The following is a 25,112-nucleotide window of genomic DNA, read 5'->3' as shown; positions in this document are numbered from 1 at the left end:
GGAAGGTGAAGTCCAAAGTGATCTCAGTGGTAATAGGAGTGTTTGAAGCTGTAAACCCCAAGTTGGACAAATAGATCCAGCAGATTCCAGGTCTCTGTAAAGAACAGTACAGTCCTAGGGAAGGACTCCCAGGAGCTGAGCTTTAGAAACACATGCATATATCATTGGCATACCCCAGCTTTTCCTCCCTATTTTCCTTCCTTATGAATGGCTTCTTGACAGCCACCCTTCCACCCAGATCGTTTCTCATTTCCGATGAAGCTTCAGTGAACAGTAGATGGATCAACTAAAGGGTCAGATGTGCCAGGTCTTTCCTGGATTTGTTCCCAATTCTTATGCACACACTCCCTGTAGTTCTTTGTATTTGTATCACTTTGCACTTTTTCCACCACTGCTACTAACAGACTGGTGCAATAAAGATCACCAAATTTTTTCTTGCACTTTCATTCACATGGTCCTCACCAGATATGTAGATCTTCACATTTTTGAGAAGTATAATGAATTCTTGGTTTTGAGTTTATTATAGATGTTGAAAACAGCCCCTCAGTTTATTTGGTAGTTGGTCTGTTAATAAAAATTATCAGGTTTGATTAACAGGTAGATGCCTTTAAATAGTTGTTTTTATTAAATAAACAGTGACAAAAGTGTCATCTTTCCCACCTTAGATTTTGAAACACATTAGTAATATAGCTCTTTCTGCATTATTTCCACCTACGCAGGATTTGTTAGCTGTGCCCATTCTTTATAGCTAACAGTTGTGCTATTCTTGTACATGCTCTGGTTGCATCTCGTATTGATTATTATAATTCTGTCCTCTCCATCTAACCTTACCATACAAACTTCTTCATAGACTTCTTCTGCTCGTGGCATTACCAGAATCCCTTCCTTCCTTATTACTCCTGTCCTCCTCCTGTTCCTGTGTAATATCGCATTAATCTTAAGATTCCGCTCCTTGCTTTCAAGTCTCTCCACAATCTCACACCTATACATCTCTATGATCTTCTACACATCACCGTCCCTGGCTGTACTCTCAGATCCACCTCCTCTACCCTCATTGTAGTATCTCCCCACCTGACCACCATGGGTTTAAGAGCTTTCAGCTGAGTGGCCCCCTATGCACCACATACAAAACGTAGATCGCCTCGCAAGGCCAACCTTAAAACACAAGGTTTTCCTTTTCTGTCTAATTTTATTTTTATCTTCCATAGACTGGTTTCTATACCATGATTTTGTTTTTTAATGGCTTGTAAGGCATCCTTGAGTGTCATGAACAGCACCTAGAAATCAAATGTATTATGATTAGCTAGTTATTGTGAATGCAATGCTAAATCTGAAAAAAAAAAACCCTGCGTATTGTGTTGAAGATATCGAGGAAAGTTGAACTAGGGGTGGACGGTACTTTTGTTTAAAACCAGTTTGTACCACAAGATGGTGCAAAAAGTCCACGTAAGCTTTATCACATGGACATTTATATATACAGTCGCAGCCTTTTATAGGTCCTATTAAGAAGTAGGGCGAACGAGATATATAAAGTTTGTAATCACATATTCTTATTTTAAATGTATCAGTTCTGGAGCACCAACCAAGTCAAGTAACCCACACATGAAAACTACATTTTAGTGTGTATAGTAGTTTTATTACTCCCAGTTGTTGGGATTACAGTGGTAGTCTTTAGGGAACTTTCAACAAGCCTTTTCTGAGACAACATGGAAAAAAAACATCTAAAATATTCTCTAAACAGAGAAACAACAAATGTATGCTCGCCATGAATGGACCGTAGTGTTCTTTAAACTACTGATAATCAGCTGGTCAAGCGTGACTTTACTTCCCACCGATGCACACCGCACGTGTTTGTGTTGCGAAATCAATGTGCTGTACTGAGATATTTTGTTGTTGTCCGGGCTCGAATCAGCACCATTTCAGCGAGGGATATTTACTTCAGTTGATTTGTCAAAATTAAGCAATTTAGGCACTTATCAAGAAACTGGTAAAGGTTATGATAACACTGCTACTGAAAGAAATTTAAGCAAAATACTACTCAGTCTTAAAAGTGAATTAAAGATGGAGCAAAATCTACAGACGTAATCCACATACACTTTCTAGGCTTACCTCACAGAACATGTAACTAAAATCTAAAATAGTTTGACGAGGCCTCAAGCCGAGCATGAACTTTGCTTTTACAGCACTGAGGAGACACGGATGCTTGTTTTACTTTGCTCAGACATAACGGCAGACAGCCAACAGTACCTGCAGGTTCCCAGGGTGTAACATACTAATCTATACTGGACAAACATTTAAAAGTGCTTTACATTAAGGTACCGTCAATACATTCACCTCTACATTATGAAGTCATCTATAATACCACACAAGTAATGAGTGAGCTGCAGTTCTTGAGTGTTTCCTTTGGCAAAAGTAACATTTGCTTTTAGCGGAACATATGGAGTGTATGGAGGAGTGTGGGGCTCAAGGAGGAAGAATTCATGAATGTAATGTAATACACTCTCCGCTTTTGTTTCACCTTGTATGCTGATCTTAAAGGACAGTTTGGCATTTCGAGAGATATGCTGTTTTGCTTTCTTTGCCGAGTTAAATGAGAAGATCAGTACCACTGCCACAGCACCACACATTTTGAGATGAGGTGACATTAGTCTGCACCATGCCTAAATATGATTAATCATGAGCGTTGTGCACTGGTATTTGACCTGCCTGCAGATTATGGCTGCTGCATACACACCAAAGAACTGTGATGACTTCTGTTTAATTTAAGTAGGATTCTTGTGTCATACATGGCTTCATTAAGAGTCACATTTAAAAGAGTGATACTGGTTTCATTAAGGAGTCGTGTGTGAAAACATTTTTGCAAGACTGGATTTAATCATTTTTACACTGTTTTCTTAATGACTACTATAGAGTTTATTGACTTTTTCAGGGTTCATTCACAACCAAAATCTACCCTTAGGGTAGGGGTGTCGAACATGAGGCCCGGGGGCCAGAATCAGCCCAGCGAAGGCTCTAATTCGGGCCACTGGATGGCTCTGGAATGAGTGAAGAAGGGTATAAATGTAAAGGGCATATATGTATTTTTGTCCTGATAATGACCTCTCCCATGGCTTCAATAGATTATTTATTGATTTTATTATAGTAAAAAAAAAAAAAAAAAAAAAACTAAAACAAAACAGGAAGTGGTCAATTTTTTTCCAATAATCAGTGGGGCATTTCCTAATTTTGGCTGAGCTGATGTGTGCCACACTTGTGCAGAGTCTGATTCATTCAGATAACTCTTAGGAAACACAGTGGACATTGGGCTCCAACTTTCTCAAGTACAGTACTGTGCAAAAGTCTTGAACTACCCCTCGTGTCTTTATATTTTGCTTCCAAGGAGACAGATTTTCTTGGAATGTTTTTTAAGTGGTATTGAGAAATAGTTCTCCAGAATTTCTGAAGGGTTTTCAAAGTTTTTCTTTGGACATTGGGTGGTTTGTAACTCCTGTTCAGTTCAGCCCTTGCGCTTGATTATTTTCAGAGGAACGTTTTTTTGTGGTATCAAAAACTGAACTATGAATCATTCAAGCATGAAAAAAAATAAAATCAAAATTTAAGGGATGAACCAGTGTTGTGTCAGAACATAAAAACAAGAAGTTTTAAATTTTTTGAGGCCCTGTGTTACTGTCAGCCTGTCATAAACACATATTTTTTTTCGAATTTTCTTTAGCTGAATCTATAAAAAGTGAGTTTATCCATCTGCTGTTTGCTTATCATCAGAAATGTTGGAACGGTGGTTGTCACGAAGTGATTTATAAAGAAGGGAAACAGGGAGAAAAGGCTGAAGTAAGTCAAATTACACAAGAACTACACAAAAAATCTGTGGCAACAGGTCATATGGAGTAATAAATACTCTCAAATATGTACAAAGAGAGAGCAAAGAGGTACAACTGTGAGTGTCTACAGCCATCTGTAAAACATAGTGGAGGCTCTGTCATGGTTTGGGGCTGCATTTCAGCCAGTTGTTGATGGAAAAATGGAGGGAATTATGAACACAGAAAAAGTACAGTCAGATTTTAATCCACCGTGCAATATCATCTGGAAAGCAATGTCTACATCTAGAGAAGAGCTATGAATGTCGTGGAGAACTATTCCTGAAAACTACTTAAATAAATGACAAGAAATCTTGCCTAACAGAGTTCAGGATGTGTTGAAGAACAAAGATAGTCATACCAAATATTGACTTTCAAGCTCATTAGAATGATGCATATTCTGTTTTGTGCTTCGTTTTTCAATAACTCACTGCACATATTTCTAATTTTCCTGCAAAGTATAAAGAAATGAGAGGTGTCTCAAAACCTTTGCACAGTACTGTAGTTGATACCAGATGTGTAAGCAGCCAATTAGCGTAGCTCAGCGCTGCAAACAGAGCAATAGCTACCCTGTCTCATTTTCTATGTGGATGTTTGATAGACGGTGAGATCTGGAGATGCTGGTAAGAAGATTTTGTTCCGTTTGTTTAGAGCCGGGTCAGTCATTAACCATTAGCTTAGCTTTATATAGAATGTATAAAACCTGATTTATTTATTTTGTGTGTGTTGGAGGGAGGGTGCATTATGTGCCAGCCATAAAACCACAATGCCCCATTCTTACTCTACTAAACATAGAAACGGTTAGGTTGGCTCAGTTTCTATAGGGGTTAAACATACAAGATATAAGGTTTTAATTAAGTGAGGTTCAGAAGTGCTGGTAAGTAGTTATTCTTTTACCTTTCAAAAGAACAAGGGTACCTATTTACTCTACTGTAAACAACTATAGCTTCAAATTTACCATAAAAAATAAGAGAGGTATTAATCTTCTCATTCAATTCTCAACAAGATAGCATTTCCCGAAGTTTTTCCTGTAAGTTTGTGGTTAACTGCGCTCGTAATTCTAATATAAAAAGCTTCTCTTCAAACCTTGAACTAGTTTATCAGGAGGGTAAAGTAAAGAAGAGAAGGGATGCAAAGAGTGAAAATCACCACTAAGAGCAGTGTGAAATCTTCTAGCAGAATCGCATTCACACAATATTTCGTCTATTGCACATTACACTTCTTCACGGAGGCCGTTTATCCTTTCTCCCTCTGGCTTAAGACAATGAACTGCCAACAGTCTCTGTGGCTGCAAATCCAAAATTTCTTCTCTGTAATTAGAAAATATGACCTTTATTATGAGGCAGATGGCTCTATTTTATAATATAGCTGTGATTAATTGTGCTGGCCAAGTGTTTAAAACCATCCTCATCGAATTTGAAAAGGAAAAAAACAACAACGAAAAAACTGATGGCCAAGTGAAACCAGGGCACTCATTATGTTAAAGGTTAGAAGTCATTTCTAGTTGTTATTCAATTAATGTTTTTTCCTCAAAAGTCTATAAAACGTCAGCAGGATTTTTGTTTTAAAAAGCCAAGTAAAGAAATATTCTCATAGCAGCTCTGCCTTGAGATGTGTTTACATAAATAGAAAATTAAAAAACAAAACAAAACAAAACAAAAAACACGCAAAAGATTAAATAACGGGGACAATGCAAGTGTGGAAAGCAGGAGTTTAAATTAAGACAGCAGAATAGGAGGAACTGTGCAGGCGAAGGTAGGAGGAAGGGGGTTAAGAGCTCTTGGCACGAGGGAGGGAGGCAGGGAGGGTGGGTTTGCTGTCCTCCATGTTTCAGTCTCTTAGGTGCTGCTAATAAGGGCCTTTCGTGTGTCCAAAGATCCCAATGGGGAAATGTTTGACGTGTGAGGACCACTGAGCAGCCAGCTGGAAAAACTTGACATCGTTCCACTCGACGCCGTCGATCAGCACTGCGGAGGAAGAGACAAACGGTTACACGCCGAAGTATTTCTACCTGCAAATCTAGCAAGAGGTGACACACTTCACCCATTCATGGCACTTTAGGGTTTTGAGTTAGCAGCTGAGTGAATGTGTAAAAGCACATGGTCGTGGTCTTCTTTGGAGTTCATTATGAAATGGCTTTTTTTAAACTCTTAACGAGGGTCCTTGAATAACAAATACTCCTTCTAGCTATGTGCAAGGCATGCATTATTTTGCATTATCCAGTACTACTCTTCAAATAGCTCACAATTTTTATGGATTCATTTCCTGTTGATATGAGTGACGCTAAAGTTTGGGAATAAATGCTGAACAAGTATTCCTCTTGTCTTAAGATCTGAATCACCAGATATGAACGCCCCCTCCCATAAAAATAAACATTGCTTTTCGCTGAAATTCACACGGTCCTCTTCATGATGTAACAGGTGTTACTGCTTTCAAATGTACATATTAACTGCCAAACTGCCACACCGCAGTACACGGAACAAAAAGTGCTCTCAGTATGAAAGTGGTTATTGGTCTCAGTTCCACGGCTCATGCAAATTTTAAACTTTAAACTTTGCAAAGTTGCTTATTGGAGCTACAACAGAAGTTAATAAAGTAGTTCCACAATAGACCAGATAGATTTTTGCATTGATTAGGTTCCCAGAGTTGGGGACACCCCCCCCGCACACAAACATCCTCCAGCCACACACACCCATATTTTGTTGTAAAACTCCATTGCGGTTTATTTCACACCTCAAAAATTCAATCAGGTAGTAATACACTACTAACTCTTTTACGCTAAGTCCACACCTACACGGGCATCTTTGAAAACGCAGCTGTTTCTATGCGGATCAGTAGATCGGCAGCTTGTGGAATACTCAGACCAGCTTGTCCAGCACCGACAACCATGCCATCTTGTCATCTTGAACATGTCTACATGCCTAAATGCCACCATGTGATTGACTGATTAGATATTGATTAGTACGAAGTGGTCGGCGAGGAACAACTCCTGATCTGATCTTTTTAAAATGTGAGTAATCAGTCAAAATAGAAGCAGCTGTGGTCTGTCTGAGGATGTCTGGGCCGCTGAGCAAGAAGAGTAAACCGAGCAGGAGGTCTGTGCAGAAAATTACCTCTCAGCATGGTCTGCTGGTGCTTGGCAGTGCAGATGAGGCGGCTGATGCCCTCAATCACTTGACTCTTTGACTCCACCTCCTTGTCTTTGCTCTTTTTTGGCAGGAACATGACTGGTAGAAGGGAACAACAGAGATGCACACTGTGATCTCAGAATCTTTCTGGTCTCTCAGGAGTCGTATGTGAAAACATTTTTGCAAGACTGGATTTAATCATTTTACACTGTTTTCTTAATGACTACTATAGAGTTTATTGACTTTTTCAGGGTTCATTCACAACCAAAGTCTACCCTTAGGGTAGGGGTGTCAAACATGAGGCCCGGGGGCCAGAATTGGCCCAGTGAAGCCTCTAATTCGGGCCACTAGATGGCTCTGGAATGAGTGAAGAAGGGCATACATTTTGGACTTTTAAATGTATTTTCAACCTGATTAAGACCTCTCCCATGGCTTTTCATATTACACCAAAGTAATTAATCAATAGATAAACAATTAAATTATAGTAAAAAACAAAACAAAAAATGTGTTCTATCAACTACAGAAATTCATTTTCATACAAAGGGACTACAAAAAAGAATATGACTATGATTTTCTGTGAATTAACAAAATATTTCTGTTTTATAGTTACAAGGCGGTCTGAACAACGAGCTACTATTTTCTGTGATTTTGCACATTTATTTCTCAGTTTAAGCCCGAGGAGTCATGCTCACAGATCTCTTTCTTTGCCACAGCAGCTTTTTCATGTAGAAAACCCGAGATTTATGTTTGAAATTGTGCTTTTTTTATACTAAGATATTATGTAGTTAAACTTCTTTATACTGACAGAAAGGCGGAGTTTCACAGGACCGGCCCCCTTACTGTAAGATCAAAGTGGGCTGTTTGCAGCCCACGATGCAAAATTAGTTTGACACCCCTACCTTTGGGCTTCCCACGACTGCCTCAGCGCACCGTGACAACACAGTCATACAACATACCCTTCTTATTCTTCTCCTTGGTCACCACAGTCATAGACATGGTGGGCTGGGAGCTTGGCTCTGCGCCCCCCAGTGGCAGCCGGCTGACCTGCAGCGAGCGGAAATTGCACTTGAGAGTGTTTTTGGAGGAGGAGTCTCGCTTCTCCACATCTTTCTTCCTTTCTGTCGGAGCCACCCAGTAGTCCACCTGAAGCCCCATGAGCTCCACCTGACCACCAGAGCTGCAGGAAAACAGCAATGTTGATACTGTGAAAAGGCTTTAATTTTAAACTTTATTGCATAAATTACATAAAAACAATATGAGATAATATAGAGAATTGAGCAGTATCGTATAGAAGGAATTCACGCAGTCATTGTCTTTAGGAAAATGTACATAAATACAGCACTATATAAGTACACGAACATGGTATTCATTTTTAAAATAATTAATCTCTCTAGTTTATTCACACTGCTTCTCTCTTTTGATTCTTTGTTAAATAAACAATGACACACTCAAATATTTCTACATTTTAGAAGCTGCAAAAAACCAGATTTTTATATCCTGATATGTGAAACTTCAGACTTTAAAGGAAAGATGTGCTTAAATGAAACAAATGAAAGACAAATATACAGCTGTGGAATACACGTACAAGTCGTAAAACGTTACAGATTTTTGTAAAGAATTTGCATCAGTAGCTTTGAATCTGAAAGCTGGGACCCCTCAAAGAGACTGCGTTGCATAAAGCTTCTTGCAATGTGCCAGTTTTGCTCTTAGACTTTGTATAGAGTCTCAGAAGATGAAATATCTTCTGGCTCAAACATTTAATTTTAAACTTTGTGCAGAGACGTTGCTTTGATTTACCAGGACATTAGTAAAAAAGAACTTGATGTAATTTCCCTCCAGCAGGCAGCACATCTTACCTGTAAGCACAAAAGCTGGTGTTGACAGAGGGAGACGAGGGCGGCGTGGGCGATGCCTCTTTGAAAGCGGGTGATACCTGTGGAGGGGTGGAGGAGAGCAGCGAGGAGCCCAGAGGCGCTGCATCATCAGAGTCTCCTGAGAAAGGAAAAAGCAAAAAAGAGCTGTGAAAGGAGGCAAGCAGCATCAGGAATAACAATTTCTTGCAATTTCTTTTGAAATATTGTTAGATTGCATCATACCTACAATCAGTAAACTAGCCATCTCTCCATTTAAATGACTTTAAACACAAAAATGTCTTCTTGTTGACTTGCAACACTAACATGAAGCTTTTTATTTATTCAAAGTCTCAGCATAACAAAGATGATATAACATCAGGCTCACAGGATTAATTGCTACAGTATAAATCAACAAGTCCTTCTGGAATTGATTATTAATGCCTTGAGAATATATTTACATCTAATAAGCTCATAAGGATCAACAGGAATGTAGATATGGCAATGCTGCTCACTTCATTCAGTAAAGCTGTCTAATGAAGTCTTATATAAAGGTTTAACATGCAGCCTATGACAAAACATCTCTTTTAATATTCAACAACCACAAAGTGGCCAAACAGTGGTGTACCTGATGTTGCAGCTGTTTGCTCCACAATGCCAACTTTCACCATCTGAAGAACAGAATGGAAAAGCAAAGGTTTATCACTTTAAGCACCACTTCAAAGTGCCACAAAAACCCACAGATAAACTGAAAAGTGCAGCATTTGCATCAATCAGACATAACACTGTGACTGCCTGGTTAAAATTGTGCTGGTCACTCATTTACTGCTACAACAGCCCTGAGTACTCGAGGCATGGACTCCAGTAGACCCCTGGAGGCATGCTGTGGTATCTGTCACCTAGATGTTAGCAACAGATCCCTCACACCTACACTTATTTGTCCTGCACATCACACAGATGCTCACTTGGATTGACATCTGGGGAATCTGGACGTCAAGTCAACACCTTAAACTCGCTTCTGTGCTCCTCAAATCATCCCTGATCAAATTTTTTCTCTGTGGCAGGGCACATTATCCTGCTGAAAGAGGATGGGAATGCAATTTCCATGAAAGAGAGTGCATCCTCTGCAGCAATGCTAGGTGTGGTACCTGTCCAAGTAACATGCACATGAATGAGAGAAGCCAAGGTTTCCCAGCAAAACATTGCCCAAAGCATTGCATTGCCTTCGCCTGGTTACCTTCTATTCACAGAAAGATGTTCCCCAGGTAAGCGATGCATACACACCCGGTGATGCAAGAGAAACTGTGATTCATTAGACCAGACCTTCCTCCATTGCTCCGTGATCATCTTTTGTTATTCACTTGGCCATTGTTGGTGCTTTCACCGGTAGACGGGGTCAGCAAGGACACCCTGACTGGTCAGAAGCTATGCAGCCTCACGCATAACAAAAATACGATGCACTGTGTAATCTTTGACACCTTTCAATCAGAACCAGCATCAAGTTTTTCCACAACAGTAGCTCATTTGCGGTCTGTTGGACCACACGGGCCAGCCTTCACTCCCCATGTGCATCAGTGAGCCTTGGCCACCCATGACCCTGTTGCTGGTTCACCACTGTTCCTTCTTTGGATTGCTTTTGATAGACACTGACCACTGCAGACCAAGAAAACCCCACAAGAGCTGTAGTTTTGGAGACCCAGTCGTCTAAGCTTTCACAATTTGACCTTTTGTCAAACTCGCACAAATCCTCAAGCCCTTTCCTGCTTCTAACACATCAACTTTTAGGACAACATGTTCACACGCTCCCTGATATATCCCACTGACTAACGTGTGTCACGATAAAGAGGTAAACGTCACCTGTCAGTGGTCATAATGCTATGCCTGATCAGTGTATTTAGGCAGAGAGAGAGATAATACTTACCCCGATAAAAGGAATGAATTTCTGACATGAATCCTCATCTGGGCTGTAACGAGTGCAGGTAACAAGAAGGCACAAGGAGAGAAATTAGAGTTTGATCGAAATAAAGTAGCCAGCTCTAAAGGGAATACATGCTACAAGCATTTCCTAAACTTGGCTACAAAGAGTACTAAAAGAAATTAAGATTATAATTTGAAGAAATGTAAATCTAAAGTTAGTAACATTGAAATCTAGTCATTAGTAGCTTGTGCATAATGACTTTGGGTGATGCTGATTTCCATTGTTTTACATCTGGAAATAACTGAGTCCTCTCTTGCATAGGGGACTATGCAAAGCTCAGCTGCACATGCTGCTTGGATTTAACCTCCACTAAAACGGGTTCACTTCCTGACGGCAGGCCTCTGATTGGAGTTGGAGAAGCAGAGAGCAAAACATGCAAGCTTTTGGCCGATTTGGGGCCTCGAGCAAAGCCATCAAATCACTGCAGCACCAGACTGGATCGACCCAAACAGAGTCATGAGGGCGTTCAGCAAGGCAGCAAGTCCATCAGGGGAACAAGTCAACTAGAGTCATAAAGGAGTCGATGAAAAGGAAGAGCACCAACCTAAGTCCAAAACCTTTTGGCTCCATGCACTACCTGTCAGAGGTAGTGCATTACAACATTTAACAAGCCTTCTACTGTGTGAACTATTTTCCCGGAAATACCCAGAAAAATAGCCGGAATAAAGTTCTACTGTTCTGTAGGTCTACGTGTTCTGAATGTAAAGATGTTCAGCGACACGAAAGGTCGTTGCTCTTGCCTTGAAGAAACCTGCCATCGCCCCCCCAGGGAAGAAACAGAGAGACTAAAGAGGAGGGGGAGAGAGAGAGAGACAGCCTACAGTAGGTAACAGTTTGTTTTTCCAACACAAACACATCTCTGCTGTAATCACTTCAAAGCAGCCGGAGAGAGAGAGAGCCTGATGTCTGCCTGGTATGGACCACGACAGAGTACGTGAGTATTGTTTGAGCCACTTCATCCATTCATTAAATTTAATGTTTGATATCTGAAAGATGCACATGCACATCAACCCATGTAAACAGTTGAAGACAGCTGAATTATGAACATGCACTTTATAGAAGCATTTATACTCCTCTAATTAAAATAAGCTTTTTCCACGTCCAAGAGTGGCACTTCTCAATGATCTCAATAATCTCCAAATATTTTCTTAATAATTCTCACTGAAACAAATTTGCACAATTTCCAGTAAGTTATTAAAATTATTTATTGAACATCCAGCAGGATCGTCTAAAGATTTACCTCAAATTTGTGCATGGATATTTACCTACAGACAAGCGCATAGAAAGAGTGATGCTCTCCAAAATAAATGGATATATAGTTGTGCTTATTGAGCTATTCCATTAAATAAAATAAAAATAATCAAATCACCTGAGCCTCTCCAAGACACAGCCTATTAAAATAATTTAGAAATAAATAATATTCATACAATAAAATGCCTGTTTAGCTATTAAAGCCCTACAGACTTGTATGTGTAATTTGTGTGTACATGTATAAATATGTTTGTCCGATATTAAACTGGATTCAACCAAACAATGTTGTTGGTGGTTGCAGCTCATAATTAAATAAAAGAAGAGTGCATCAACATAACACCCTATTTTTACTGACAGTATCCACATCTCATACATCTTAGTAGATAAATAACAGACAGACATGATTGGCCGGGAAGCATGAAACAGCAGGGAGGGAGAAACAAAAGAGGCTGATTGTAAATGTTCACCTGCCACTTTAACAGCACAATTGTTCCTTGAAAATTACGGCGGCTCAGCGCTGAGAATGAATTGTTCTGTTTCAGCAAACGCCTGCATACATGCAGCACTAAAAGCTCTTCAGTGGATGCTGATAAAATTTAATTATTAAAACATTGGTCCAATCAAAAGGAACCGAATCTACTTCCTGCACATTAAAAGTTCACTAATTAAAATATTAAATCATGGTTATTAAATCCATACCAAACCATGCCAATTCCTGGTTTGACAGAGATTTATGTGCAGGGTTATTACTGCTGTAACATCCATTTAAAACAGTTTTCGTTAGCTTTTAGCACATTTAGCACAGAGATGCGCTCAGCTCAGTTTACTAATCACCCAATAGTTGTTTCTTTATGAGCAGATAGAAATGATATATAAATCGTCCCCTCTCTATTACTACAAAATGACTTTTGACTGTTGTGTTAAACACTGCACTACGAAGCTATTACTCTCTCTACCACAACAGCCTTGTTTGCAAAAACAGTGGGCAACTAAAGAATGAGAAAGTAAACAGCTATTCCAACATCTACCACTAAAGTTGGTCAATTAATTAAAGAATTTAGGGTTTTTAAACATCTGATTCCAAGAATCAGGGGAAATATCAAGATGCAAGGCTAAAAAAATTATCTTCAGATGGCACTGCATTAAAAACAAACATGCACAGCAGTGGAAATAACCACATGGTGTGAAAAGCAGTTCTGAAGAACCGTTAAACCTCTACATGTTAATAAAATACATGAGGCAGTGCTCATTTGATATATGTACCAGAAAGTCTTTTGGCCTGACCAATCAAAACTTGAATTCCTTTTTTTAAATTGACGTCCTCTGGACCAAACAAGAGGGGGACCCATCTGGCTTTGTACGAGTTCAGAGCTCAAACGAGAGCATGCATATTAGTAGAGATGCTATCACATTAGTGCACCAGACATAGGGAAATATGCACATGTGTGGAAGCTCCAATGCTGAATGAGATACACATGTTTTTGAACAACCTATGCTGCCAGAAGGGAGAATTGCAACAAAGGAGGATCTGAACTGAGAAATGGGGAAACATTTAACTTTGAAACTTATAGAAAACACACACAGTGGTCACCGTGCTCCTGTTACATATATATTTTACACAACATCCTAACTAATGTGGTTATTTTATTTATTTTTAAATATCTTTATATGCTGAGAAATGTAATCAGTGTATAAAGCTCCTTTGCATCCCACTGGCTGATTTCATAAAAACGTCAAAATCAAAACTTCATCTGGTGCAGCTTCAAACATCTCATACTGCTTCTGTGTCGTTGCAGCTTTACTCTGGAAAGCTTACATTGAAACTTTTGATAATTTAGCCAGCTGTTAAAGCGACAAGATCCAAAAAACAATGAGAGGGTTCAAGGAGAAATGCGTGAACCACAGAGAAAGCGCATGAATCACCAGGCTACATGAGAAACAGACTATCGTTCACAATACCTTACTGCAAAATCAAAATGAAAGCTCTTTTTCCTTCAAAGAAAGAAAACATACAACACAAAGATAAATCATGTTATTCACTCACACAGTGATGGAAACACAGTGATGCTTAGAAGACACACTACCCACCCCCACACAAACAGACAAACCCTGCAACATTAGTGAAACTATTCACTCAGTATTTCTTTCAAAAAGGGGCTGAATGGAAACCAGAAGGTGCACCTCATTTCTGTGGCCTTTAATCTTCGCCTGAGCTAAGCTGGCTGTTTACTACTAGCAAATGTCTAATAATCTACTCTCCGTAGTTAATGTTTGCTTTAAAACCTTCTTGTGCGTGTGAGTAACTTGCACCACAGAAGCATACTTACAGCATATACGTAATAATATATGCAGTGCAGGTATTTTTAATTCAATTTGTAATGTTCAGGGAGATTCTAGTAACTTATCACTGTGGATTTCTCTTTAAATAAACATTTGAAACCCCGTTTAAAAATACTGAAAGCTCTGCATTAGAAGCATATGTTAGAGCAAACATAGACTCCGATTTTTTGACTGTAACGCCTAAAACAAAGGCTTCCATGCATCTCTGATAACAACTAGATTGTAACTTTATTTTGTCATTAAATGAGGGTGAAATCCTGAGAAAAAAAGCACGTACCTCTTCTGCTTGTAGGTGAGCATGGCCTCTGCGATAGGGAGCTGGTGAGCTCCGTTAGCTCCCACCATATACTGTGTTACCCTGGAAACTACATCTGGGTTCTCCTGGACTGTAAAGGAGACGGTGATTAGTACCTGATTACAGAGTCAGCAACATACAGTATTCATTCACCAGCCATTTTATTAGGTATACTTTACTGGTACCGGTATGGGTCAACTGTTGCCTTCAGAATTACCATAATACTTGTTATAGATTCGACAAGGTGCTGGAGATTTTGATATGTGGGCTACACACCCCTGATGAGAAAGTCCAGTTCCCCCACATCTCACAGGTGCTTCACTGGACTATGATCCAGTGACTGTGGAAGCCATTTGACTATAGAAAACTTTCTGTCATGTTCAATAAACTCCTTTGAGATGATCTGAGCGAACGTAGGAGCTTAAATTGAGACCACCAGACACGCAGCATTCGTCTGTTGTCCAACTTTGGTGCAAACTGTAGCCTCGGTTTAATGTTCTGAGTTGACAGGAGAAGCATCTGGTGTGCTCTTCTTCAGTGTCTGGCGTGTTGTGCATTTAGAGATGCTCTTCAGTGTTACTGTCCAGGCAGCTCAAAGAAAATCTGCCACTCACTGGATGTTGTTTTTTCTTTTCCCTGACCATTCTCTGTAAAACCCTAGAGATGGTTGCATGGGAAGTAGATGGCATCATCGACCATGACACATTCAAAGTCCCTTAAATCCCCTTTCTCCCTCATTTTGAGTTTAAATTTTGAGCTTCAGCAGGTTAATGCCTTATTAGATATTTGTGTTAACAAGCAAATAGGTGTACCTAATAAAGTGGCTAGTGAGCATGTAACATCATAATTATGTTTCTGGTTAAAATAATTTCAGTGGCTCTTTAAGAGCTCTTTAAACTTTGAACAAATGAGTGTTATGTTGTTCAAAGAAAAGCGTGACAGCCCACCAACAACTGGAGCCTCTGATTTGTGAAACAGGTCCCTCCAGGCAGCATCTTGGAACAAACTGTTGTATCGATAGTCAATAGTGCCGAGATACTTGGAGACTGGATGTGCACCTAAAGCCAATGGAAAAGAGAGAGAGTCATGATTTAAAAAAAACAGTGCAGAGCTGCTGCAGTTTGACATCAATATCACCACCGCGTTTCCACTACAACAAGGTTAAAACTAATATTAACAAGCAGCACTGCAATTTACACAAATACAGCACTTTTAAATATTGAAAAATTAGTAGAGCACAAGACCTCTGAAAAAGCTGCTGGTCTGCTTTTCACAAATGTGCGAATATGAAAAAAAACAAACAGAAAATTTGAAATATCCAGACGGCTCATGAAAGTTTTTAGCTTTAGTGGTCAAATCCCACAAAGTTGCTTTTGCTTCCTTACAGTGAGGCCCTGAGTGCACGTCGCTTTCTCATTTCTGTCATTTGTGCCTCCTTGTCTCCTCTGTCCTCAGTCCTCCTGCCTGTGCCTCTGTATGCCATGCTAAGAGACGTTACTGGATCCCAACATCTATCTGGAGGTCAGAGGTCGGAGGACAGAGGAGGCTTGCCTGAGGAGATATAATTGAGGATGCACACTTACATCCTCTGCAGAAGTATTTTTGCAGCGTATAACAGAGTTGCACACAGCTGGGATATATAAACCAGGGAAGGAGCAGAATAATTTATGTCTATTCATAAAGTGTTTGAGTTATTTATAAATTGGTCAACTATTTGATTTTTATTAGAAGTAGCCTTAAAAATAAAAAAGTCACAAACACAGTTATATCAGGGATACAGCAGACTTTGAAGCAAGGATGTCTAAGGATTTTGATAAATGTGTGTCGCCTCAGCTCCTCTCTCCTTCTTTCTTCCCTGGTTGAAGGGACTAAGATGTGAGGAAAGGAATCGAGAAGGCACAAACTGAGAACTGAGAAAGGAGCCTTGTATGACTTCCTGTTTAGCAGCTTCACAGCTGATTCTGACTGACTGACAGAAAATGGGTCTGGAAAGCAAAACCCAATAAAATAACTTATGTGAGAAATCATATAAAGTAATTTTTTCCAAGTAAGTAGCAGTAGTTTCAGTTTGCAGTCACAAATGAATATATCTTTAAAAAGTGTTTACAGCTTATAGAAGGCAAAGATTTCAGCCGATTCTGCTCCAATCATATGGATATGAAGATAATAAATTACATCATTTTAGTATGTAATGCTTCTAGCACATAGGTCAGCATGTTGTTATAAAAACATAAAACATCAACGTTTTAGTATAGCCCTTCGAGGGAAGCTGCGCCTCCTCTTGAAGAAAAGTGGAAGCATTTAGGAACCACAGCAGCTCAGCTCAACTGCAGAGTGCTGAGGTGTAGAGTGTGTAAACGTCGCCCAAGCTCTGCTGAATCTCTAACTGCAGAGCTCTAAAGCAGCTCTGGCATTAACATCAGCACAAAAACTGTGTGCCGGGAGCTTCACAGTATAGCCTCGCAGTTCCTGTCGGTGTAATGTGTAGGTGGCCCAACGCTTCTGTCCATATAGCGTACGTGATGGTTACATGGATAATCTTGCTTAACAGTCTAGCTCCACCTCTAGCCCCCAGTCCTCCACCCATGCTAACCATTTGCTTCTGCTGTAAGTGCCACCTGAAGTTTAATGGGCCTCCGTTTGTCCGTGCTCGACCTCTGTACCAACTTTAAAGAAAATCATCAAAGTAGTTTTTGCCTAATCCCACTAAACAAAAACATGACCTCACTGGTGCACCTAACAACAGAAGAGACGAGAGCTACGCCGTCACAAACCTAGAGGGATGATGAGGAACCTCATGTAGCCGAGCCAGTCAGGAGTTTTGTGGGACAGGTGGTCCACAAAAAGCCTCAGAACTGCACTGAGGTAGTGCTGCGCTCCGGCCACCGCTATCTTTATAGGAACAGGCGTCTGGGAGTTACAGTTGCAGCTAGGGAGAAAAACGAGCAGCGCAGCTCTGCATTACTGCAACATTAATCCAGAGTGTGCATGCTTTCATAAAGCATGGGAGGCAGACTTACAATCTCTGTATGCGGGAGACGATGGTGTTGAACGCAGCTTGGATGTCAGCCGTGGTGCAGGTGCAGACCACTGGCAGATGGTGGTTTTGCAGCATGTCTGAAAGATACTGAGAGAGGAGGGACTCCATTATAAACCAATAATTAATGCTCTGTAAATCTTTAAACACTTAAAAACTACTGGTCAAAGAAAATTTAATTAATTAAATGACCTAAATGAAAATTGTATACAAGTAAGTAAGACCTTTATCTTTGAAAAGGCCTGCTGCTTACCTGGCCCTGCCAGTCAGACGTGTTGATGAGGATGATACTATCAGGGAGGTGGTTATCAGATACCAGGATGTGGTTAAGTTGGTCATACACTGTCTTTCTGGGAATCTAGGGAAGTAAAATAGGTAAACCTTAATGTTAGGTTCATGTTAATGTAAGATCTCATACTTTTCTTTTCCGGCACAATCTATTAGACATGTCTATGAATACATTAACACACGGACGGTCATTACAATAAGCACCTCTGTCCTATACATATATGCTGCCAAAACAGTGACTCTCTTGCCTGAATTGAGAATTATCTTCATATTAACTGTTTTAACATTCCTGTGCACTGGCTTATGCTTTCTGGCTGAAATTAGGCGGCCTGGTTTTGAGTTCACCCTGCTACCCTTTGTTATGTGTCTTCCCTCGACACGTTTTCCCTCCTTTCTTGTCTATTTTTCCCCGCTGTCAAATAAAGGCTAAATGCCAAAATCTTTAATATTCAGAAAATCTTTCCCACGCCTGTGAATACAAGAAAACTCATAGTTTTTGGTTTGTTTTTGGTTTCCCCTGCACTTCTACCCTCCTACCTGTAGGTGGCATCTGGTATCCAGAGACCGCTCATTGTCCAGGCTGTTGGCCCTCTCATTCTGGGGCCTGCTGGGTTGGCGCTCCTTCAGCGATGTGCTCCTGCCTCGCCTCCCTGCCAACTTTGGTTCCTGCCTAAAAGCAAAAAAAGCAAAGGAAGAGAGAGACAAGTTAAACAATTCTTTGCATTCAGACATGAAGAATCATGCGTGCGCATTTACAGCGTTGCCTTTACAGGCTTGAAATAAGTGTGTTATCATTAAATTATGTATATTTACCTGTTGGATGAAATGATAAGAGACTCTGTTTTGGTCATTTTGCCACTCGGTGGGAGTCTCTCTAAAAACGTGTCCATGTTGTCCATCTCCAGCTCTGTGGTTGGGGTCACCGCCTCTGGCTGCTCCTGAGGGGAAACAGAAGCAGAGAAAAACTGGAACAGTGTTTATGAGCTAAGAGCTGGCAGATGTGTTTCTGCATTCTTGCTCTTCAACACTTTTTCACATCTTAAATGCCTTAAGGATCGTCTTTGGATTACAGGTTTTATTGACAGTCTTACAGAGAACACAGGAGATCTTCTTTAGCCTTTCTTACATATAATAAAAATACAATATTGAGTCAGTGCATCAATCTGAAAAAGCTTAGATTCACACTCACAAAAGGGATGTTATCAGACACGCCGTCATCCCCGGTGCACTTGGTTTTATCTGGGTCAACCTGGAGTGAGGTTGTGGGAAGAATAATAAACATCACCTGGATTTGATGGACTCTGGGAAACTTTAATTTCAGAGAAAGTAAAGCATTGTCTGACTCGACATATCATCATGAATTGTTAGTTCAACTGAAGCCCTACAGTTTCGCAAACAGGCAACCAGAGGGATAAACCTGAAGGCTGAAGGAAAAACCTGAGCCGGAGAAGCCATCAGAGCAGCTCACCTGCCTCCAGCTGTTCACTCACATGTTACTTAACTCATTTGTTTAAGTGAAGGAGGAGATTTGAAATCAATTAATGTGGAAGATAAGCAGAAACTACTGGAGGCCATTTGGTGTTTCACAATGTGCTCGTGTGTCGGGGGTCTCACCGGGCTGGGAGGCTCCCTGTGGCTCCGAGTGCTGTGGATGCTGCCAATCTCAGTCTGAGAGCTCGAGAGGGAGAGACCCTCGAAATATGGCCTGAAACAGAAGAAAAATACATTTGTTTCACATCATGTAAATATACCTGCTGAGGTTTATTGACTTGGCAGTCTCCTCTGAGTGAGGGGGTAAGTACACGGCCAGAAATGAGTTCAGTCTGTCAAGCATCCATTCCTAAGAAAGAGAAACAGGGCGAAACGGCTGATCTATGCCAAATTACACAAGAACTGGACTGAAAATCAGTTTTATGGAGTGAGGAATCCAAATCTGAACGTTTGAGTTGTGCAAACTCTGTTTTGACTTGCATATTATATTTCCAAGTAAGTTTGCACATGTCCCAATAAACTCTGCACCTGTTTCCCACACATAAACACATGAGTCTTTTGGACCGTTTTATAAATTGTTTTTAAACATTTTCACTATTCAGAATATTTTTGGAAAAATATGGACCAACTGTAACAAATTAAAAAGAATTTCTGCCAACGTTACATTAGAGCAGGTAAAATAGACGCAGCTGCTGTGAACTGGTTTGCTGACTTACACAGAGAAGCCAGATTTGACTGATACACCAAGTAAATCGCAGATTCACACCTTGTCAGTCACAAAGAGGCCACATCCTAAAGCGCGCCCCTCCTTTGTTGTCTATTTTAAGGAATATTTGAGGGAATATCTTGTAAACGGGAAAACTATTTACAAAATAAACATTGTGCTGTATTAACAAAGAGCTGAAACTTGTAAAGGTACGGTGGCTCTGAGAGGCCGAACAGACTGCAACTTAAGAAAACTCCAGGGAAGTGTTTCTGGGGAGACAATAACCCGACGGACCAGTTGCAGGAACCCAAAACATAGTAGGTGTGTTTTATCACGATTCATATAATACTGATGACGGATTTTTAGGCTAATAGTTAGGCTAACACTAACTTACCTCTCATCTTTTCTTTCCTCACAAAACCAATAGATCCTCCACTTCTTTTAAGTGTCTCCCAGCGCAATTATTAGCATATTTTGGTTCCTGCAACCGGTCCGTCGGGTTATTGTCTCCCCAGAAACACTTCCCTTGTGCTTTTGGAAATCTGTTTTTTCCTATTTCTGTTTTGTTTTTTCCTATTTCCGTTGTCGTTTTTCCCATTTGCGTTGTGTTTTGTGTGCTTTTGCAGCATTTTTCTTATTGCTGGAGTTTTCTTAAGTTGCAGTCCTTTTGGCCTCTCAGGGCCACCGTACAAAGGAGAACATAAACTCAATTGAGGTCACAGATTAAAGTGAGCAAAAGGTGCTTTTCTTACAGATTTATATACAATAAAAGATATGTCTGCAACAAGAGGACTGCCCCCTGCTGGCGATTAGAAAGACCAGAAGCTACATACAGAAGCTATATACAGTCCATGTAGTCTAACCAGCAGGAAATCCATGAACACCATGGATAAGTATGTCACTCACTTGAGTTTAGGTTTCGGCGTGCTGAGGACGCTGTCGTCATCATCCATGTCTGGGCCGCTGTCGCTGGGGTTCTCAAACTCCACGCTGTCCAGGTCCACATCCTCCTCCTCCACATCGGGAGGTGGCTCTGCAGGATCTTGCTCCGAGTCCAACACCTTCACAAATACAAAAACATCACATATCCGATGGCTCTGCAGCTCCACAGTCAGACGACCAGACCAACGCAAGACAGTGACACTCACCTCATCTGAAACTCTGAACCTCTTCAGAAGAGCCACCACACGCTGCTTAAAGTTCTGCTGCTAAAACACAGGAGAACAAACGCAGAACCGCAAGTCAGATTGTGACCTAGTTCTGAATTACTTCGGCCAGTACAAAAAACAGCTGCAGCCACTGCTGAGCCCAACTTAGTAATTTTACCAGCAGTAGATACATTTGCAGTGTTGGCCGGGTATCGATTTTGCAGTGTGTGCTCATGTAAATCAATAATCAAGCAACATCATCCTCCATCTGCTTCCTGAGGCTTTCATCTGCTGCTCTGGCTTGCTGAGCCTTATAACATCCATCATCTGCTGTTTAGGTTTGTTGAAAAGCAGCTAATTATAGGTGTGGCGCTTTTTTTATAGCAGTTTTCTGCATCCAGAACCTTCTTGCACTATGTAGTAGTTTTACCTCAGGTATAAACAAATGAAAAGTAAAACCCACGAGTCAACTGGACTCCCAGGCCCAGTGCAGCAACAGAGCTTCAACAGAATCTGGAATAATTTTTTTGCGGTTCAGGACACGTGCCAAGATAAAGAAAGAAACTAAATTATCTTTACAAGAGAAGCCAATTAACCTTGGTTAAGCTGTTAGAGTGCAGAAAGGTGAAAATGGCGACAAAATTAATCTAAAGCTCTCTAATTAACACGGCTTTCTTCATCAGGCCAAACTCTTAAAATTTAAGTTGTCACGCTGTGGTTGGATGGAGAATTAACCACACATTCACTGTCACAGAGAAAGCTTTGTTTCCCTGCAGGCAGGATGTTCAGAGTAGATCTGCAGTTGCTGTTTCACATCTCTTACTCTGGTGATGGAGGGAGTCCTTACAATCGACCTCCTTTGCTTCTTTGGTTTTCTCACGTCATACTCGTCATCCTCGAGATCCTGAAAACATGAAGGACACATGTTTAAACCAATACAGAGAGAATACAGACTGACCTGAATAATGTAAAACATGTTATCCCCCCAAACTGCAAAAGCCTTTAAAAATAAACAAATAAATAAAATCACCTGTGGCTGCACGGCGTCATCGCTGGCCTCCTGCTCTGAGGAGAAGCTCTCGTACTCTTCTTCTGAGTAGTTATCTGGAGACAGCAGGCAGATTAAAGACTGAGTGTAGAAGATGCTTCATACATTTTTCGATGACCCCTTTAAAATTTGACAACCAGCCAGTTTCTAAATATATGCATGATGTTGCATGCTACCTGGATTTTATTGCTTTCATGGTGATTAGAGAAAGAGAAGTGGGGGAAAAAAACACTCTAAACCCTGTGAAACGCCACTCTGTTTAACTCATCAAGCATATTAGGTGATTGTGATGGCGTCACGCTGTTTTTGCCTCAGAGCATCAGGGGTAATGAGAAGCAAAGCATACCAGAGCATTTGATCTTCTGTCCCCCCTGCAGGGCTGCCTCCTCATGGTCTATTGGCTGACTGGACAGGGAAAAGATCCAGATCTCTGCCACTTTTCCAAGCATGTCTTTCTGGTTGCTGCAGAGAGGCAGAACCTGGCCTCCCTCTGTCGGGTGCTGCATCACCTGCGAGAGGCCAAACATCATGAGCGAGAGAGGAAATGCCCAGTTCAGTCACCTCCTGCAGGTACTACACTACCTAAGAGGCTTCACACGAACAGCTGAAGGTCAAATGCCTTCTTCCACAGCACCTAAGCAGAGAACAAACCCAGGTCACTTAAGGACAATACTGCTGAAAATCAGACCGATCCTTTCTGTTCCAACAGTCTCACGAGACTGCATACATCCCCTTGCAGCAGCTTACACTGTATCCTATGTGGTAGGTTTTGTTCACAGATTTAAATCCTTTAGCTGAAACTGTAGGGACTGTTTCTTTCTTTCGAGTCAGTACAGCTCTGTGCTTCTTCTTTCCCCCCCCAATCTCAGCTGCATTAATGCTTTTTTTATCCTTCTCTCAGCTGCCGAGATGTGACCTTAATAAGCTCCGCTGAGCTTTGTCAGCCAAATGGGAACTGCTTGGTGGATCAGCATCATGTGCAGTGAAATCAAGCCATTCATTTGTGTCTTCAAGGTTTTCTTAAAACACAAAAAGCCTGTTTCTATTTTTTCCTCCATTTTTAGCGTCTTTCTGATGCCGCTGTACATATGTTTGATGATTTTACAAATGCTTAATATCTTATGCAAAGATCATGGAACTGCACCTAAAACATAAAAGATTCATCTACTAAAAGTATAAGAGAATAAATGCATTAAACCTGTGTTATTGCTATTAAACTGTCAATTTTCTTCATGGTGGTTACAGAAAATTTTCAAAGAGAAGTTACCTTCTTTTTATTTGGATTTTGAAAAGATGGGGGGAAAAAAACAGGCCTGCTGGACAACATTCAGTACAGAGTCTGTGAAGCAGCTGTTCACTACCACAACGAGGTACAAGGCATGACAAAGATATGATATATTACTGTACTCAGCCTCAGCATAATTCAAAGCAGCAGCAAAGAAACTCAAAATTATTTAAAAAAAACTGCTAAGAAATCCAAAACTGACTATAAATTCTCACCATAAACACAAAAAGAAACTAAAAAATGCCTACAAACAACAACACAATGCACAAAATGACTTGCAAACAACAAAGACACAAAATTTATTAAAGTAAAAGCCAAACCACTGCAAAGAGAATGACCACAGACAACCAACGCAACAACAACACCAACAGCTTGACTTGTGGTTTGAGATTTGAGGTCGCTGTGTGTTTCTTTAAGTTTGAGAGTCTATATAGGACAGGATCTTTTACAAGTCTGTGCCAAGGGCTCATAATCAGTCACTTGGTTTTTGGATGAGCACAAAAAGCTGCCCAACATCTCTTTGGGTTATGAGCCCTAATTCAGAAGATACTTTTATTAGAACTTATAAGCCTCTAATTTGAACAACAATAAAATGTGTATTTATTTAATAAAAATCATAATCTGGGTTGAAACGGGGGAAAAAAAGAACTGTATCCACACAGAGGGACATGTTAAGGATAATTTAAGGCTTTCAATTATTACTTATTTTTAAGTGTTTTAAGTGTTTTGGCACGATGGTAGAAAAATGACCGGCACTTTTCTGCTATTAAAGAGAGTCTTCAGAACACAAGTGCAGCAGAGCTCCTGAACCCACTGTTAACACTTGAGGCGAAGAACATGAGCATATATGCAGGGCAAGACTGTACCTCTGACATATCGATAGATCCAATCGCGAGAGTCTTGTAGCCTAAAATGGTTCGGTTCTTGTATCTTTTCCGCCGCTGGAGCATGATCTGCAGCTTGTTTCCTTCCCGCTTTAAGAAGTGTGGGTACTGAGTGTGAGAGAAACAGGAAAACAAGGAGGAAAAAGTGTAAGTTACTCATTCATACTTGGACCCACAGCTTGGAGTATAGATTTGAGCAAAGGTCTGTTGATATTCTATATTTCACTCAAAGTCCATAAAAAGACAAAAAAACAAAAACAAATACATAGAAAAAGCCAGCACTGGTGTTCGAAACCATCAGCGAGGCAAACTGGAGCACTGCGGGACAGTTCCTTCATTAGAGAGGTGCTGTAGTTTTCCTTCGAGTCAGCTGCACATAATCATAAACTGATGAACTGTTCACTTAAAATGACAAATGCTAATTACTGCATTACGAGCAATTCAAACATCCTCAATTAAAAGTCGCCTAATCTGCCTCTTCATCACCCTGTGGGTTTGTTTTTGAAACCGAGCTGACTGAAAATAGTCC

General features: G+C 40.5%; 1 protein-coding gene and 1 long non-coding RNA gene across 3 annotated transcripts in view; one reads left to right on the top strand and one right to left on the bottom strand.

Annotated features, from left to right (window-relative positions):
* Positions 1-1,610: 1,610 nt before the first annotated feature.
* pacs2 (phosphofurin acidic cluster sorting protein 2) overlaps positions 1,611-25,112 on the bottom strand; it is a 63,476-nt gene continuing 39,974 nt past the window's right edge. The window contains exons 4-25 of one of the 2 annotated variants that reach the window (XM_085440679.1): positions 24,566-24,691; positions 22,761-22,923; positions 22,397-22,470; positions 22,190-22,270; positions 21,367-21,426; positions 21,125-21,279; positions 19,636-19,726; positions 19,211-19,270; positions 18,835-18,959; positions 18,559-18,691; positions 17,987-18,091; positions 17,717-17,823; positions 17,471-17,625; positions 15,644-15,754; positions 14,679-14,787; positions 14,021-14,053; positions 10,754-10,796; positions 9,461-9,503; positions 8,839-8,974; positions 7,939-8,159; positions 6,968-7,081; positions 1,611-5,821 (exon numbers count right to left, since the gene is read on the bottom strand). In XM_085440679.1, the coding sequence (XP_085296805.1) occupies positions 5,703-5,821; positions 6,968-7,081; positions 7,939-8,159; positions 8,839-8,974; positions 9,461-9,503; positions 10,754-10,796; positions 14,021-14,053; positions 14,679-14,787; positions 15,644-15,754; positions 17,471-17,625; positions 17,717-17,823; positions 17,987-18,091; positions 18,559-18,691; positions 18,835-18,959; positions 19,211-19,270; positions 19,636-19,726; positions 21,125-21,279; positions 21,367-21,426; positions 22,190-22,270; positions 22,397-22,470; positions 22,761-22,923; positions 24,566-24,691 (2,364 nt within the window). In that variant the 3' untranslated portion in view covers positions 1,611-5,702. The remainder of the gene's footprint in view (positions 5,822-6,967; positions 7,082-7,938; positions 8,160-8,838; positions 8,975-9,460; positions 9,504-10,753; positions 10,797-14,020; positions 14,054-14,678; positions 14,788-15,643; positions 15,755-17,470; positions 17,626-17,716; positions 17,824-17,986; positions 18,092-18,558; positions 18,692-18,834; positions 18,960-19,210; positions 19,271-19,635; positions 19,727-21,124; positions 21,280-21,366; positions 21,427-22,189; positions 22,271-22,396; positions 22,471-22,760; positions 22,924-24,565; positions 24,692-25,112) is intronic. The other variant, XM_085440680.1, reaches the window with a different exon arrangement.
* On the top strand, positions 9,767-11,353 carry LOC146686026 (uncharacterized). The gene is made up of 2 exons (XR_014916645.1): positions 9,767-10,097; positions 11,072-11,353. It is a non-coding gene; the product is annotated as an uncharacterized LOC146686026 (long non-coding RNA).

Source organism: Copadichromis virginalis, linkage group LG19 (assembly GCF_057382275.1).
Source record: "Copadichromis virginalis isolate Kocher_CV1m ecotype Utaka linkage group LG19, C_Virginalis_male_GT1.1, whole genome shotgun sequence".
Classification (NCBI taxonomy): Eukaryota; Metazoa; Chordata; class Actinopteri; order Cichliformes; family Cichlidae; genus Copadichromis; species Copadichromis virginalis.
Note: the sequence above shows the minus strand (reverse complement) of the source record. Positions and strands in the feature narration are given on the sequence as shown.